The 18673-nt window shown below is 46.5% G+C and overlaps 1 protein-coding gene across 1 annotated transcript in view; it reads left to right on the forward strand.

Moving 5' to 3' along the window:
* Plxna2 (plexin A2) overlaps positions 1–18673 on the forward strand; it is a 177462-nt gene that overhangs the window by 128920 nt on the left and 29869 nt on the right. The window contains exons 11-12 of the mRNA XM_051148171.1: positions 1044–1234; positions 15276–15427. Of these exons, the coding sequence (XP_051004128.1) occupies positions 1044–1234; positions 15276–15427 (343 nt within the window). The remainder of the gene's footprint in view (positions 1–1043; positions 1235–15275; positions 15428–18673) is intronic.

The raw sequence follows: 18673 nt of genomic DNA on the forward strand, positions 1-18673 counted from the left end.
TGAGAGCACAATTTCAGTCTGTACATGTACAGATGCATCTACTTTCAGAAGCTGAAACCATCAGCTGATCATATTCATCTGGAGGATTCACTTGGAGCCTTGAATTCCCATTACTAACAAGAAAGGACTAAACCCTGGGCTCACAACACAACTCACTCAATGGCTAGTTCCTCTAGGGCCTCCAAGTCAGTGAGAGAAAAATCAAAGCAAAATGCCTGCAGAATGACTGTGTAATCTATCAAGAACTATTTTCTCCTCTCTGGAAATACATTCTTTGTCTACCCTGGTATAGGTAGCGCTGTGTCACTCTCTCCTTGTACCACGCCTCCTACTTCAGCCACGTGGACTTTGTTTAAGCACAAGCTGACTCTGTTCCCAGACCCATACAATGTCTAGGGTGCCAATTGAGTTTCTTGTCCTCCTAGGACCCACTGTCAGTAGCACAGGAAGCACATCAGGATTCAGGATTGAGACCAGCACCCACCGTACACTGGGGAAATGGCTATATCTAGTTGAGCTTCATTGTTTTTTTTTGTTTACCTGCAATGAGGAAATGAATTCATATGTCTCATTTGTGAGAGATAGCTTAAGATCACTGTTAGAGTTCAAAGAAAAAGTAATAGGTGTTTATAGCATCGAGCATGTCGTAGGCACTGCCGAGTACTCAGTGAAGAACACCTCATTCAAACCTTCCCCCAAACCAACTATTATCTCCATGATAAATATAGGTAAACACGGTTCAGAGAAGTTAAATACTTTGTCACACTGCTAGGAAGCAGAGAAGCTACAATTAAAGCAGGGATCTGACTCAGTCCAGGAGCAGAAACTTTTTACTCATTTTTTTTTTTTTTTTTTTTTTTTATCTGCTGTGCCTCCAAATGACTGCCTAGTCGCCTAATTCATTCTCTGTGTTTTACTCCTGCTATGGTGGTGACCTGAGTGTTGTATATGGTAGGGCAGATCTGTTGGACCTGCAAACGTGTGTGTGTGTGTGTGTGTCGAGCCTGTGCAGTCCCATCCATGATGGCCCCCTCTCTTCGCAGTACATCTCTACAAGTGTGCAGCCCAGCGGGAAAGCTGTGGTCTCTGCCTCAAGGCTGACCGCAAGTTTGAGTGTGGCTGGTGTAGTGCTGAGCGCAGATGTACCCTCCAGCAGCACTGCCCCAGCACTTCAAGCCCCTGGCTCGACTGGTCCAGCCGCAACGTCAAATGTTCCAACCCCCAGATCACAGAGGTAAGTCTCCAACTTTCAGAAGAGAGGGGAACAGCCAGAGATATAGGAAAGAAATAATACTTTTGGAGATGAATTCCTAGTGTGTATAGTCGGTGGGAAGATAAGGAAGATTGTGTGTGTGTGTGTGTGTGTGTGTGTGTGTGTCTCAATGGGCTAGAAATAGGCATGTTACAGGAGTATTGTCCATGCCCCAGTGCAGTGCAAGATCGATCTATCTATCTGATACATGATATATACATGTCAGTGTGCCCATGCATATTAGGAAGGCACAGCCAGCCCTGCTGCAAGGCTAGGCTGCGTAAGCCAGGAAGGGGCAAGGCATTGACTCCATGGTGAAGGAACATTCCAGAAAGCAGCTTTAGCTTTTCTCCACAGAGGTGCTATTTGGGGAACTATGGGTAGTTCAGAGGTGCAAAATTGGAAACAGACAAATTAGACAGGCCATATGTTAGCTACATACTATGTTTCAATATTTTGTCTTGGTCTTAATTTGTTTTGTTCATTTTCATAGGAATAAATAATTACCTATACCAGAAAAAATGTTTCAAAAATAGCACATTGCAAAGGAGGATGACTTGGTGATATGGAGAGAAGTAACCACTGCTCGGGTGTGAGCAGTCTGGTGAGGGTGTGAGCGGTCTGGAGAGGGTGTGAGCGGTCTGGAGAGGGTATAAGCGGTCTGGAGAGGATGTGAGCGGTCTAGAGAGGGTGTGAGTGGTCTGCAGAGGGTGTGAGCGGTCTGCAGAGGCACAGAGTTGTTTAACTCTGGCTGTTGTCAGCTGCTCCCCAGTCAATAATGTCAATTTTCTTTGAATCTGAATTGTGCATTCTCTATTAAGAACAAAGGCCTTGGCAGGTGCCATGGTGGTCTACAGAACTTGTGATATCAGAGAGAAACTATTTCTGTCTTCATCGTTCCTGAGCTAATGCACTGTCCCTGTCTCTGCATCATTTACCCAAAGCCATTCTGTGTTAGGGAATATTGGAAAATTTCTTGAATTCCTTTCTGACCCAATCAGAGCCTTAGTTCAGTTTAAGGAAACAAAAACTTCAAGATCAAGAGATGTAACCTTCAAATGACTGTTTGAACGCGGAGCAAATATTTTGCTTAACATGCTTGGCTCTGCTATATTTAATTCTTAGAGCAACTGTAGGAAGATAAGTTTTCTCAGAACCATTTTACAGAGGAGAAAAACAAGTCCCAAATTCACACAGCAGATAAGAGGCAGCACCAATATTTAAGCTCAGATTTCATTATAAAAAAGTCACTTTCAAATTCTCCATGATTTACCAACAGAATATAGCAAAGGAATAAGTGGTGTCTTGTCTTTATTAATATCCAGTCCAATATAGACCAGATAGATGTGGTCCTTCCGTGTGAGAACTCCAACGCCCCCCCACCGCCCCCAATCACCAAGGTGAGGCCCGAAAATCCCAAAGAGTTGAACACAAGACCCCGGGAGGAAGTGTGATGTGCCTTTTCTGTACATGGGTGTCTGCAGAGAAGAGTGTAGTTGATGTGAAGGGGAGAGAACTGCCGCATCATGGTGCTCTTCTAGGACAGGATGAGCTGCCCCAGAACAGGAAGTGGCTTTACAATCAGCTTGCATGCAGATGTGGCCAGTGGCCTTGCCTGCTGACTTCCTCAGTGGAAGAGGATGCTATAAAGAGAACTGACATGAAGTGTGTTTCACCCTCTGTCCTCATACAGCTAGCATCTTGAAGTCTTTGGAGCTCTGTTCCTTAGCTGTTCTAGTACTTTCTGGTAACCTCTGGCCTGAAAACTTTTATTGCTTTGTTGTTGCTGCTGCTGCTGCTGTTGTTGTTGTAATATTATCTTTCTGCTGTGGTTGTCAGACTTTGTGCCTGTCAATACCCATGGTGTACTGAGCCTAAATTGGAGAGGTTTCTGTCATCAGCACTTCCTACCTCTACAGGCTCTGGGACTGCAAAGCCTGATGCCTGTCTGCTCTCAGCCTAGCTGGAGCTTCTGTAAGCCCAAGGCAAGCTGCTCACAGGGAAGCCTCTGCCTCCACCACCTGCCCTGTTCACAGACTGAGGACTGGCAAGCTGCTGGCTTCACAGAGGACACCCAAATTACAGGAGGCTAATTAACCTCCTGAGGTAATTAGGCTATAATTGATTTTTCCAATGAATGTATCAGCAACAGAAGGTGTTCTGAGGCTCCTAATTTTCATGTTGAGGATGTTGAGATATAAAAGGGCATCTTTGGGAAGAGACACACCTGTGCTGTGCTCTGAACTCACTCAGAGAGGTTACCCTAGACAGGACACATGGCAGAGGGAGTACCCAGGCCTGGAGTGACTAGTCACTATTATCTGTCCTTTTTTCTGTGATGTTGTCTCTCTTACCCCCAATCAGACCATCCTTAACCTGTGAGTCGTTTTCTGTTTCTTCTAACTGATCACTTATGAAACAATTTCAAACTTATAAAAACATATAAAATAAGTACAAAGAACATTCATATCCTCTTAACCCAGGTTTTCCAGAATTATCATCTTAAAGAAGCATAATGTAATTACCAGTTAATGTTGATCTAGTACTGTCATCCAACACACGTGCCTTATTAGCATTTTCCCAATTGTTACAGTGACATCCTTTCTCTGGTCTAAAATCCAGTCTAAGGTCTAATCTGGGAGTTAGTGTGATGCTCCATTGTGGCATTGTCTTGTCCCTTTTATTCCATTGTCCTAATTAATAATGACCTTCATAGTATTAAAGAGTTATATGTGAGTTATGTCATCAATGTTCTTCAATTTGGATTTACCAAATGGCTCCTTATAGTTTAATTCAGGAAAGATACTTTTTGCAGAACCATACAAATGAAAAGAGCACAGGAACTGCTCAAAGGGTAACTGGCGGGAATGAGAACCCACCAGGTCTTGCTGATATTAACAGACAAACATTTAACAGGAAGGAAGATTGATCTTCACACTAGAATCCCAACTACTAAGTACAGAAAGAATTATGGAAAGAGAAACATCACAATTGTAATGTACATAGCTGTAACTGTTTGGATGCAAAGATGAGATGAAAGTTGATGAAAAACACGATCCTGATACAATCTTGTGCTATGTTCCCATAAGATCATTAGTTGCATCAGGACCACTAGTAGCTTCTCAATGAAGAAAACTGACCAATCAGTGTTCACATCACCAAAAAGCCCTGAAGACCCCCTGAAAGAGTCTTTTCTGTGGTATCATTTTTACAATAATATTTTTCAAAGTTCTTTAAGAGGAATCAACTCATTTTCGTCAACTTTCTTGAATAATCCCTTTGTGCTGGCATTGCTCTTTTTTGAAATCTCATAATTATGAGACTTGTATGTATTGACAATCTTTACATTTATCTTCAGAATAAATGTTGTCCTCAGTGCTATTCAGGGCAGCCAACATAAGCCACTAACCGTGGAAATAAAATGTGGCTTCCAGTGGTGCTCTACTGCCAGTGGGCAGGGAAATAAATGAGATGACTTCAAAGATGCTCCACTGTAAAGAAGGAAGTGGGCCCATGAGAAGTCACATGAACAGCTATGTTCTTCCCTCCTCTTACCACCACTGTCTCCATAGCAACCAGGGCTACTCCTAAAGATTCATCTGTTATAGATGCTCCATACAGGACAAGCTGTAAAGCCTATTGAATTTCACAGATTGCACAAACCTCAGATTAGAACCACTTTGGGACTCACTGCCTGCTCCTTCTCACCATCTCATGGGATAATAATGATTCTGTCCCATGGGTAGGCCCCCTGGGTTGCTTTTGTTTCCAGGTGTCACCCGGGATTCTGTGCACATTCACCTGTTAGACCCTGTAACAGATGACATGCTAAGGATGGGACAGCATACACCATGCCTACCAAACCATGTTTGTACTATCCACAGCCTGAACCTCAGAACCTACTGGTTTGACAAACTCTTATGAGTCCCCCAACTAGAGAAACGGTCTCAGAAGCTGTGAATAGTCAGGATTCAGCAGAAAGGGAGAAGAGGCAGAAGATGGTCTCAGGGAAAGAAAATGGGAGAAGATTTAGAAAGGCTCTAAAACAAATGCAGTGAAGGACCCCACTCCACACCCTGCTTTTAGCTTCCTGGGGTAGCCTAAGAAAGGATCGCAGACAACGTGGTGCACCTATCAGAAGCACATTTTCTCAGAGTTCTGGAAGCTACAAGTCCAAAGCCAAGGTGTGGAGAGATCTGGGTTCCTGAGAGAGCTTGAGGGAAGATCCACAGGAGGCCTTTCTCCAAGATGTTCACACCCAACCTCCTCATATGCACATGACACAGTCTCTCTGTGTATCTGTGGTGGTGTTAGGAATTAGAACTTCAACATATAAAGGGGCAGATTTGGCCTATCAAATAAGGATTCTGAGTAAAGAAAGACTGTCACAGCTCACTGAGGAAAAAAAATTCTCTTATCAGTGAACATTCAGTTGGTTACCGTTGCAGGCCAGACACTGTGCTTGAATTGGAGGGTTGACTAAGACCTGGAAGGACATAGCCTCTGCTAGCATAGCCCCAACCCTGAACACTGGCTACTTGGATGAAATTGGAAAATGCCTTCTCCGCAGGCCATTCTGTTCCCTCTAAAGAGCCTAGAAAAGAAACTTTCAACCCACACCCTTGGCAACTGCCTCCTCTCTAAAATTAGAAGTGACTACTGTATCCAGAAGTAAGGAAGACACCGCCTCAGACAAGCAGGAGCAAAAAAATCTAATTTGGGACTTGGCAGTAATGACAGCTCCCGTTTAACGTGGCTCTGTTCTGTAGGCCGCTCATCCTCACCTTGCAAACAAGATGGTTGAAATTATTACAAAAGCTGGAGAAAGTCAATAATTTGCCCAAAATCAGACACCTGGTTATCAGCAATGCCAAGGTTGAAAACTGGGGCTCTTTTGTTAATGGGGTACCTTGTGCTCATGCACTTGCCCTCTTCACTCCACCATAGAGTATTATTGCAGTGTCCAGCATCAGAACCATTGGAAGACAGCAGCAGATGTCATGCTTACTGAGTACTTCAGCACCCTTTGGAACAAATCTTCAAGTTACCTGCACTTAATTGTCTTCCTACAGATGGTCAGGGTCAACCTCGTTTCTATGAGTAGGGTAAATAGTTGGAGAATTTCAGGATCATGAGCTTAAGGCAACGGTATCTTATTTTCCTTCAGGCAGAGATCTTATTTAATGCCTACTCCAAGTGTTATGTGACGTGTAGTTGGTTTTTTTGGTCTTGTCCACCAGAGCAATAGAAGTCCATCTTAGGTCCCCTGGGTTGAGGTCTGACCTCTGAGGGAGGCATCTCCATCTGGTGGGAGAACACAGATGGTGCACACCTGCAGGCTAGGACAGCGATCAGGCTAAGCAAGGCATAGAAGTCTTGAGAAAAAGAGGAGGGATTACAGAGGTGGCACCTCAGGCAGTGGCTGGAAAGCGTCCATGCTTGAAATCTAAAAGGATGTTCCCATGTTTCTAAACCCACGTGCTGCATTTCCCAGCGAGGATACACTGATGCCTGGCCATTTCTCCACCGACCGCTGTGTACATCTCACTGATTTCCAGCCTCAGCCCACGTGCTGCGTTTCCCAGCAGGGGTGCGCTGACGCCTGGCCATTTCTCCGCTGACCGCTGCGTACATCTCACTGATTTCCAACCTTGGTGACTTCTCTAGCCTTACTAGCCCATGCTTATGGAATACAAATTCTATTTAACTTACCTCAGTCACACGTAACTATGATAGAAAAATCCAGTATAAAATAGTATTTAAATCCCCCCAAAACTAAAAATAAATAATTTTTTTAATTGTACCTGTTTGGGGTGATCCATCTCTCCCATTGCCCTGCTTTCCATGTGTCAAACAATTTCAAGGTGATTGTGTTTCCTAGACTCTCTCAGGTGCTAATCCCTTTATGGAATTGCTTGAGGAGTTTGGACAGTTTCAAGTATTTAGCTAAACAAGCTGTACCATATATATATATTTTAAGAAAGACTAAAATCCACCTGTCCAGAGCTTGAGTGACTCCCTGGAAAGTTACCAATAAAGAAGTCAGCCAGCTTTCCTGAGAAACCAGTTAGCACTCTGATCTTCTGCTCGTTTATTTGCAGGCCTCATTAATATAACATCACTGCAACAAACAGCTAGCGGGGGATGGTGTCAGGATGAATAATGGAGTCACTCTTCTGAGATAACAATTAGGTTTTGAATGCACTATCAGCTAAGACAGCACTTGCAAGGAGTCACCCCAGGCATAAGGGCTGGTACCGTTGAAGCCATAGATTCCTGCAGAGCTCCTCAGCCACCTCTGGTGATCATGGAGAATGTGTGCTCATAGGCATGCCACAACACACACACACACACACACACACACACACACACACACACACATTCATGCACATACACACACATGCATGCACATGTACACACAAACACTAACAAGCTAGAAAAGCACGTGATCATTTGTTGTCAGGGACTCAGTGTGTAGGTGTGTTTGGGAGCCAGGGTAGAATGGAAACTTGCATGCGTACGGTTGGCATCATCATCGGGAGCATACTGTGCTACAGGAAGGGAGAAAGGGTTACGAAGAAAAAAGAACTGGCTATGTACCAACACACATCCGTCTGTCTGCTCCTAGGGCTCAGTCTTCGACACGGAGCATCTAATCCGGGGCTGGGAGTACTTTTTCCTCCCACTCAGAAGTTCTGGTGTCAGTCTCTCCTTTCTCTTGCAAGCTGAGAAGTGGAAATTTACACCATGGCGGCCATGGTCACAGAGAGGCATCATCCAATGCCAAAGGCAGGATGTACACTTTGAACTAACATCTCCCCACCAAGAACATTGCCCACCTGCATAGAAGACTCATAAAAAGCAAAACCATTTCTCCTTCAGCCCTAAGCCAGCCTGCAGAGGCCAGGTTAGGTCTCTGCATGAATTTCTTAGTTCTCAGATGGTGATAAGAAAAATAAAAGCTGCATTCACTGAATGAAATACTGATTGATAGTTCTTACTAAGCTCATTTTAGAGATGGGGGTTGTGAGCAGTGATAACTTTCTTGATGTTACATCAGTAGTTTTTTTTAACCCTCAGCTGCTTGGCTCTAGAGCCCCCACATTTGTCCTGGGCATCATCATCCTTGCTGTCTCTCTTAAGCTCATTGAGAGAATATTATTCTCTGTCTAGAAACAGAATAGAAAAAGGAACTGAAAACAAGCTCTTCCAGCCTCTGCTAAGATGGGAAGAAAGCCGGAAGTCCTCCCCCTAGGATCATGTCGGGAGGCCAGGCATACATGGGTAGAGAGGAAAATTAGCAGTGTGGACAGGGAGAAGGAAGATGGATGGTGGGAAACACACGAAGGAGAAGAGAACAGGAAGAAAGACAGTGAACACCAATGCCTACAATCCAGCTCCCAGGAAACCAGGAAGGCACAACCTCAGTAAGAGAAAGAGGCTAGCTCGCCCTGAGCAAAGGGGAGAGACTAAGGCAGGTGCTCACAGCAGGTGACTTGATTTCACAGGGCTAGGGACAGTTAGCCCAGGCTGTGTTACATGGAGACTAAATGCATATGTTAGGTAGATCTGCTGCATTCTGTCATTCCATGTGCAACCTTGAGCTGGTTAGTCAGCCTCCCTGGAATGCTGTGCCAGCGTCTGTGAAGTGGGAATTAGAACAGCACTGCTCTAGCAGCTTCTTCTGAGCCCTGAGTGGGCTACAGTATAGAAAGCTCTAGATGCAATTTCTGTCTCATGCTAAGCACTTCATAAGTAAAGGAGCAGCAAGTATCATTATCAAAGAAGTCTACCATCACCTATAGATAATGGACTATTTCTATCTTATTTCTCCTTGTCCCTGTAAGCCAGGAGACAGTCCTGAAGAATACAGTATTTCTGAGTTGCGAACCAAGCTTTGGGGCTCTCTTCAATCTCCTCTGACTCTAAGGGAGGCCTAAACTTTGTCCCTCCAAGGCTCTACCCAGGCCCTGCCTGCATCTACAATTGCATGAAGCCAGCCCAGTCACTCTCCCCAGGCTGCCAGGCCCTAAGGACCTCCAGCACCTCCTGCCTGAGTCTAGCATTGCGTGAAACCAGCCCAGTCACTCTCCCCAGGCTGCCAGGCCCTAAGGACCTCCAGCACCTCCCACTCCGCTTTCTCATGCAGCCCTTTAGATCTCCCCAGCTGTAATTAATCAGCTGCATCTGCTCCTGCCCTTGAGCAGCGTTGTGGCACAGTTCCCTCAAAATGTTCAATTAGTGGCTGCAAGAAGGAGGGCAGTTGTAGCATCACTGTGCTGCTTTCCAGGTCATGGCACCCACAAAGGAAAGCAAACATGACAAGAGTCCAGAGAGAATACAAACTGAACTCAAGTGCCTCTAGGGTGTTCATGGGGACTCCATTTGACTGACAGCTGTTGAGGGTGGGGTCTGAGCATAGAGAGAAGTGGATCCCCAAGCCAAAGATTCCAAAAGCTTTGAAGGCTCCAGGAAAAAAAAAGAAGTTTCCTATTAGTCATCTACTGTGAGCCCATGAGCTCTGCCCAAGACATGCCCATGTTCTACACTCTGCTGTCTCCATTATCCTGGCTTAATATGTGCTAATTAGCAGGTGCATGGCCAAGGCTTAGATAAGCCACTTCATCTTTGAGAGATAGGGTTTATTGCTACTAGACTGAGCCCTAAATTGTTTCCCTTAGATTCTGCAAACCACAGGCTACCTTTTCCCTCCATAACTAGATACCAGTCATCTTCAGACAAGGTAACAGGATAACTTAAGGCCCATTTTAAATGCAAATATAGAGTAAATATGGTGGCGCCTACCTGTAATACTAGTGTGCAAAAGGCCGAGGCAGAAGGATCTCCAACAAGTTCAAGGCCAGCCTGAGTTAGCATCATGAGAGCCTGACCAACAGAAACACACACACACACACACACACACACACACACACACACACACACACACACACACACACACACACACTTGTGCTTTCGTACAAGATTCAGCACCACCTGTGGACTCAGCGCCACCTGTTTCCTGGCCGAGCTTGACCTGCAGAGCGTGTCTATGTGTTCTGTAGCCAGCCATACGTGCTCTGTTCACCTGTTACTCAGCATCTGCTGTGGACTCCTTGCTCCACACGTTCTCCTTCCAGATCAGAGGAAAATTCCTGTCATCCCGTAGCTTCCCAACAGTCTCTATGTACCGTCTTCTTCTGATCTGCAAGTCTCGTGTATAGGGAAGCACAGAGCAGGGAATTATCAACTCTTATGACCTGCTCTCTGAGCTAACGTGCTGGAGCTTTCTAAACACCAGCGAACTTAATCCTGGCATCCTCCCTTTGAAACCAGAGTGATTATCGTTTTTAAGATGAGTATGTTCAAGACCGCATAAGCTCAGGAGCATCCGAGCTGCTTCCCAAAATTCAGGTCTGCCAGACCCGAGTCTTCCTTCTCTCTCCTCGCTGCAGACACTGCCTGAGTACCAGCAGGCCTTGCTTCCTGACCCCAGGACAGTCAGAAACACACAGGCCATCTGAAACTGAAGACAATCTAGGCAAGTGGGCCTGGTATTCCAGCCATGTCTGCATTTATCCTGTGTCAGTGGGGCTGCTCTTAACTGCCCATGAGGCTCCACTGATCCTTTTAGGTCAGGAAGCCCTTTGCTGGGCCTTCACAGGCAATAACTAGGTACTTAGGCAGTTTGCCTTGACAGACCCACGAGGCCAGACGTGGCTACCAATAACCTCAAGGCTTTTTAAGGTGATGCTATGGGAATCCAACGATTTCATGCTACTTCTAAGAAAACACCCTAGTAACAGTCTCACTGGAGAGGAGCCTGGGACTCAACAGCTGCCTGGTTTGAAGTGTCCTAGAGGGATATTTTTCTCTCCTTCTGTGAAGACCAAATCTTTCTACCTGCCCTCCTTCCCACAGCCTGTGCAGGTGGTTCTGGGAAGGAATGAGAATGCGCGTGCCAGGTTCTTGGGACTCAAGCCACCGTGCAGACATCATGGCCCTCGAGCGTAGCCTGACATCTGGAAAGATTATGGTGGACGGGCTTGTATAAGATGCTTTGCTTTCTTCTGTTATTTTGTTCTAAGCATAAACTGCCAACCTGACTCTCTCTGACTTTTGAACTTAGGAAAAGGAAATGCATTGAAATGCACAGGGGGCGGGGGAGGGAGAGAGAGGAGAGAGAGGATGTGCATGTATGGAACCTACAGTGGCCATAAGAGGATGTCAGGTCCCCTGAGCTAGACTTCAGTTACAGAAGGTTGTTTGCTGCCCAGTGTGGCAGCAGGAATCAAACTTTGGGCCTCTGCACGAGCCGTAAATGCTTTAATCAGCTGAACCATCTCTCCATCCCTGACACAGTAATGTTTAAAGTGCATCATCTAGTGGAGGAAGTACTAACCTCTGGTAGGACACAGAGGCCATGTTATAGATTGGAAGATACAGCTGAAGAAATGCCCTCATTTCTTCATGCCCTAGAATCTAGGGGAACTCAGCCTCAGTAATGATCACAACCACAGAGCCAAGAGGTTTAGAACCCCTGGCAGCTGTGAGGTTTACATGGATGAACATGGAGACCCTTTTGGTTAGAGTAGGTGAGGTGGTGAAGGCTGATTAACATCCGTTCACACATAGGAACAATAACTGAAAGGACTTTGACCTAATTAATTACACATAACAGGTGACAGGGAAATAGCTATTGAAGATGTTTGCAGAATTTCTGGCCAGGAGCATAGTGACCCCATGTACCTTGAAAGAAAACATGGAAGGATAATTGGGCGTGGGTAGAAGAAAGAAAAATTAGGAGTTCATTTTTAGATATGGTGAAACTTAAGGCAGCCTGTGGACGTGCAGATGGAAGTGGAGATGTCCTGCAGCAGTCGTGTTTATAGCTAGGGAGCTCAAGAGAGAGGTGTCAGCAGACAGGAAAGATTTGGAGGTCATCAGTAACAGAGGCCTTGAGAACCCTCCTGCAAATCAGATGAGCACCAGCTTACTTATATTTTGGAAACCCAGACTTTTACAGACAAGTTTTTTTTTTAATCAAGACTGTAAGCTATGCATTTCTTTAAGCCCAAGACTGTGTGTGGCTTGGTGATTCTCTACTTTGAGCTATTGGGCCACCTATTCTAAGTGACAACAATGTGAGATAGAGAGGGCCCAGCTTCCCTCGCTCCTTCCAAGCCTGGGGATGCGGGCTGACGATCTAGAGAGGTCCCAGTTTGCACACCAGCAGCTGCAGGCGGGGCACTGTCTTTCACATATACCTTCAATCCAAGATTATAACACCTGCTCATAATTTACCTGCGTCTTCTCTGTGCCGACTTACACCTCTGAGCAGCTCTGGGCTGGAAGCCTGACTCCACAGCTCAGCACCTGTGGCCTGGGTCTAGCTAACCCTGCAGGTCGGAAGAAGCCACTGTTACAGCTGAACAGCAGGGGAGAGAGCTGCACTGTGAAACCTTCCAGAGGCACTAGGTGTTCACGTGCTACCTGCAAGATGAGAATATTTTTAGGCTTTCCAGAAAGATTTCATTTCAGTTTTTTCTGAAAGGTTATAATTAACTGCAGCGAACAAAAGAATGTTTGGTCTTTTTTTATTTTTTATTTTTTAAGTAAAAGAAGAGGGAAAGGAACTAAGGAAAGTAACCAACAGCACAGTCCAGCCCAGTGCAGAGGAGGATTCCTGCCCTTCAGATGCTAGTGGGCGGAGCACGGGGAAGCCCAGTACAAAAGGATCCAACTGAACCAGGAGCTAAAGGCCTGTTCTCTCCTACTGATGGACTATACAAAGACAAAAGCAGCTCCTTCCCCACCTCACAACAAGGGGCCGTCTCACAAGGCAGAATCCCAGGCCAACAGAACTTCCAGAGCACACTGTTCTTGCACGTTTTAGAGTTCCCAGGGACAGAGAGCCACAGAGCTTCCTACTCCTGCTGGGTTTTTCTCTGCCACATTGTCCTTCCTCCTTCCATCTCCCCGGCTCATGGCTGGTCCTGTCAGTCTCCTTGACAGTATCGCCCTTGATCTAGCTCATATGTCTGGTTTTGTTTATAAGATGGGATATTTTATTCCAAAAAAAAAAAAAAAGGAGGGGGAGTCAGAGTCATAGACAAGGTAACCTACATGAAGTGAGTCCTCAGAATAGTGTCCTCGGGGTAGTATAGGCAAGAATTCAGGAAGCAGAGCCATTGAAGGCCTGCTGACATGGAAGGGAGACCTGCAGGCCGAATGAATCCTGGCTTGGCAACTACCACAGAGTCAAAGTCTGACTAGGATGCCACTGATGAGTAATAAGGGAGGAAGAGCTATTCCTGCCTACACTCCATCTCTTCCTTGCTGTCTAGACCACCGGGGTCCATGTCTGACAGGGTGGTAGGGTATTTCCATTACCAGAGTCCATCACCTGGACTCACTCATATTGGACTGCGGCTCCATCCCTAACAGGGGTCAATTGTGCTGGATGGTCTTATGTCAACTTGACATAAGCTGAAGTCATCAAAGAGGGAGCCTCAATAGAGAAAATACCCCCATAAGATTGGCAGGCGGGTAGGGCATCTTCTTAGTTAGTGATTGATAGGGGAAGGCCCAGCTCACTGTGTGTGGTGCCACTCTTGAGCAGATGGTCCTGGATTCTATAAGGAAGCAGGCTAAGCAAGCCATGAGGGATAAGCCAGTAAACAGCACCCCTCCGTAGCCTCTGCACCAGCTCCTGGTATCTAGGTTCCTGCCTTGTTTGAGTACCCACCTTCATGTCTTTTGATGATAAACTTATATAGAACTGTGAGTAAAGTAAGCCCTTTCCTCCCAGCTTGCTTTTTATCTTGGTGTTTCATCACAGCAATAAAAACTCTAAGCCATCTGGCATGTACAGGCTTAAGGAGGACCCTGTTCAGTGTCCAAGAACACAAAGGCAGTACCTCTGGCCCAGAGGCACCATCCTGGGATCTTAACAGACCCTTGGTCTCAATCAAGCCATGCCTTTCTTATAATGCAGTAATAAGCTGCCTTTTCATTGCTGTGCACAAGTTGCCTGAGGTTTTGGGGTCCATCTCACTATAAAATACGATTTCCTAGAGTAGATACCCTGAGACACTGTCTGGATTCACTCGGGATCACAGTTAGCTAGTTGCTTCCTCTTCAGGTGAGTGCAGACTTTATCCATGGGATTTGCTGGATTCCTGGGATGTTTATACTTTGCCACCCTGGTTCTGCCACCCCTTTCATTTTGGGTTAAAGCAAATGAGATCATCATCATTTGGCCGCTGAATTAAAGAATGGACAAACAATGGTCCTTGGTATCAGAAGCCGGAAAAGGTTTGTGAAACCTAAAGTCAGTTCTTGACTCTAACATGTGTTATGATATATTTTTTTTAAATGGTAATCAGTGTGGGTCTACGGTGTTCCCCTTTAGCTGCATCTAACCCCACTGCTCCAGGTCCCCGCTGCTTCTCTATGTCTGTCTGGAGTTATTCATGAGTCTCTGTTATCACTGCATCCCTGACTATAAGCTCCTTGAGGGTAAATCTGTCATGCATTCACCACTGGGTCCAGCACAGAAGTAGCAATAATAACAGTGGCACACTTGCAAAACTTCCTAGTACACACAGAGCTTCAAGAACTGACTGTTTGGTGCTTCTCTCGGCCTACTCAAATTTGGTAGACATGATAATACTCTCTTCACAGAAAAAGAACTGAATGAAGTTCATGAGATGATGGAACTTGATTATAGTCAGGCAGCTAACGCGTTTAAAGTGTACATAAATCTGTGGTGTTCTTATGAGAGGTCAGAGGTCAGAATTCTTTCTGATAAGGTTCTTTAATGGATGGATGAATGGATGCATGGGTGGCTGGATGGCTGGATGGGCAAATGAGCCAAGGAAGTAGTGTAAGATCGAAGATGACACCAGTATTCTACACAAGATGGAAAGAATAGAAGACACTCATGGTCTCATCATAGTTAGTAAGCACTTGTTCTATTCTGTGGATAACTCAGTCAGTGGCTAACTCTACCTCCCTCCTACAGATTTTGACAGTGTCAGGGCCGCCTGAAGGAGGGACTCGTGTGACCATCCATGGCGTGAACCTGGGCTTGGACTTCTCTGAGATCGCTCATCACGTGCAGGTGGCTGGAGTGCCCTGCACACCCCTCCCAGGGGAATATGTCATCGCTGAGCAGTGAGTCCACCCTGCTGGCCTTTGTCCATGTGAGCGTCAGAGTGGGGAGTCACTGTACTTCCTACTCTGGGGCGTTGCCAAGCATCTTCCACATCACTTCCTCCTGTGGAAAATGCCCCAAGAGGTCTTTCCAGGGGGCTTCTCCCCTCAGGGGACCTTGCTCCAGTTGCTTCCCTGTGGTAGTCTCCTCGGGCATCAAGGCTCCAGGTGACCACTCACTTAGTCTTTGTCTGCCTGTCCCTCTGGGACATCTTGGCCCCTCCTACTGGCCCCCATTGAAATGCATTCTGCAGGGTAGACTCTGGGCAACCATTTGTTTGGTGTTTGGGACTCTGACAGCAGCTTAATCTAAGCAGGGCCTCCACTGGAGCAGATTCATTTATTTCACTAAGGGAAATGTCAGCTGGAAATTAGAAAATAGGCATGTAGTGGATGGCAGGCAGGCACGCTCAGGAGTGACATATGTTCCAATGTGGGGTGTTCCCTGGGAAGTGGAAACTATGGTCTGCGAGTTGGTGGGCGGGAAGTGGTCCAGAGGCTGGGGGTAAAGAGAAGAAGGAACACACGAAGGGAGCCACCAGAGCATTTTTCATGGCTTGCTTGTCATGTGACAGTGGGTCAAGGGCTTCTTCATCCACCGAGGATGCAACTCTGTGTGTGTCAGGAGCTGATAAGAGCTTGACTTTAACCTGGGCTTTTCTCTCTCGCCCTGTTCCTCTGCAGTCTCAGGCTCCTCTGAGAGCCAGTCCTCAATAGCAGTCGTAAAAATTACATCACTTTTTTTTTCCATCAGCAATTTTTAGTATACAGAACACTTTCCCATTTCCTTCCCCCCCCCACACACACCCTCCCCCGTTATTCTGACCTTTGGCAAGTAAATGATTGTAAGAGCTGACAAGAGCAAAATTCGGGAGCTGATTTTCTCCAGTCACTTGGGAAGTAAGTACCAGAACAGAACCCCCACCTGAATCTCCCAACTCCTAGTTCAGAACTCTTTCCCTGACACTGCAGCCAGCAGCCATGACTCCTCCTGGGCATAAGAGGCCTGGATCCTCTGTGGGTCATCATCAACCTTGGCTCTGAACTCAAAGGGCCTTGATGCTAGCAGAGCTCAGAGAAACGGTCAGTGGCAGAAAGGGCAAATCCCCAGACTGTTGGGGCTGGGTAAGAGCTGCTTGCTACCAGGAGGAGGAGATAAAACTGGCTTGATCCCTCTGGTTCTCTGGGTCCTGTTTTCAGTGACAACCTTATTCCTATGAAGGGTGAGCTCTGAGGGCATGGTGACTGGGCCTACAGAAAGCCGTAAGTGTTTCTAGAGAACCACATTAGGAAGTTAACACTGGGAGCCAGGACCACCTGCAGGAAGCCGCATGGTCACATTGTCCAGAGTCCTATGCCTTGCCAAGCTGCACCAGGCACTTGGACCTCAAGTTGCCAGGGGGGCATGGAGGACTCAGAATTCAGGGTAAGGAGCGTGAACCGTCAGGCAGCCGAACTCAAACCTCTAAGGTTTGAGTTAAACCATTTTGACCCTGGCTCCACTGCTAACCAGCCTTGAGACTTCAGCAAGCCTTTTAATCTATGGCCTTTGCCTAATGGGCTGCAAGAAACTCTAGTTCTGCTTTGGAAGTCACGTGCACTTCTTTACCCAGGGATGTGGGGGATGGTACCCAGATGAACTGGAAGTGTGGTTGTGACAGGACCCTGGGGAGGCAGTCATTCCAAGCCTGCCCAGGGCGGTGGTGACTCTGTAAAGCCGGCCCTTTTCCTTGCTTCAGGCACAGGACAGACAGAAAGCAGGGAATGGCACCCTGGGCCTGACTGGTTGCAACCTGGTCTCCAGCTGTGCCAGCTCATTACCACTTCTAAGGTTTCGGAGTTTGTTAACATCATTAAGCCTCCATCCTGGGCAGTGAGCAGCAGGTGCAATCATTACAAATGTCTGCAAGAGATGAATGTGGCTAACTGGGCTCAGTACAGAACCCTGGGCACAAGCAGGATTAGTGAGTGCAGTACTGATTCGCCATATGCTTGCGTCTGCCATCCATCATTCCACAATTAGATTAATACTGGTTTAAAGGCCCTGATTAGTCCTGCAATCAGCACCCTACATGTCTGTGGATGGCAAGATGCTTCAGCCACAGAACATTTTCTGGGCAAGTGGAATGCAGGTCAAGACTTCAACTCAGCATCTCCAGAGACAAGCATTTGCCCTCTTCATCTGCTCTGTCTGTGAACTCACCCACACACTGGATGAGTGCTGGACCTCTGGGCTTCCCATACAGGAAGTGAGCCACCACTTAGCATGTCTCTGGGAGATGGTGTACTATGGGATAATGAGAAAACTGAGCTAGTTCCCGGAGCCTGGGGACAAGCTATAGTTCAGCTACTGATGAACTGAATAGCACTGGGCTGGTCACTTTGCTCTCTGCTTCTCAAATGGCCTGTTTGTAAACTAGGAACAGCTGATGTGTACAGTTCCCCAAGTGGTCTTCAGGAGGCGAGAGCACGTGAACCTCCTTCCCCTGCCAACTAGAAAGATTATCGGTGGCACTGATGTGACTTCAGACTCCGTCTGTTAATTAAAAGTCAAAGCTTCAAATGGAAACTGGACAGTTGTTTGGCCCAACTCCATTTTATACGGTGAAATTACACCATCTCTAGTCATTGCCTCCTAATACATGAGGAGCCTTGGAGCCACCAGGAACACATGGAAGTTACACCAGAGAACACAAATGAGGTTAGGGGAGGAAGTGAAGAGCACCTGTGCCTGTGATGGGCCACAGCCAGGTCAGGAGACACCAAGTGACTGAGTCTCAAAGCCCTAGGAAACAGGTGGGGTTGTGCCCTGTGTTTGCCGTAATCTGTCTTTACCATAATGCCTGTGCCATCTGCCCCTTGAGGCATCCAGAGCTTTTTGTTAAACCCATCATCTGAGACAAGTGTGATCACACATATCTAGACTTCTGGCTACTTAGAAGGCTGAAGCGGGAATGCTGCTTAGACCCAGAAATTTGAGACCACCCTGAAAAATGTAGTGAGACTTTGTTTAAGGTACATACATATATGCACCCATATTCACTCCAGTGTCTGCAAGGTGGAGTGATCAAAGGCACAGACTTGGGGTTGAGGCTCACCTATTTTTTCAATCGGGGCTCCTTCACTTTATGGAATGTAGCATCCCTGAATCTTGGTTGACCATAAGTCAGAAATAACAAGACCCTTCCTGACACAGAGGATTGATGT

This window comes from Acomys russatus, chromosome 6 (assembly GCF_903995435.1).
Source record: "Acomys russatus chromosome 6, mAcoRus1.1, whole genome shotgun sequence".
Lineage (NCBI taxonomy): Eukaryota > Metazoa > Chordata > Mammalia > Rodentia > Muridae > Acomys > Acomys russatus.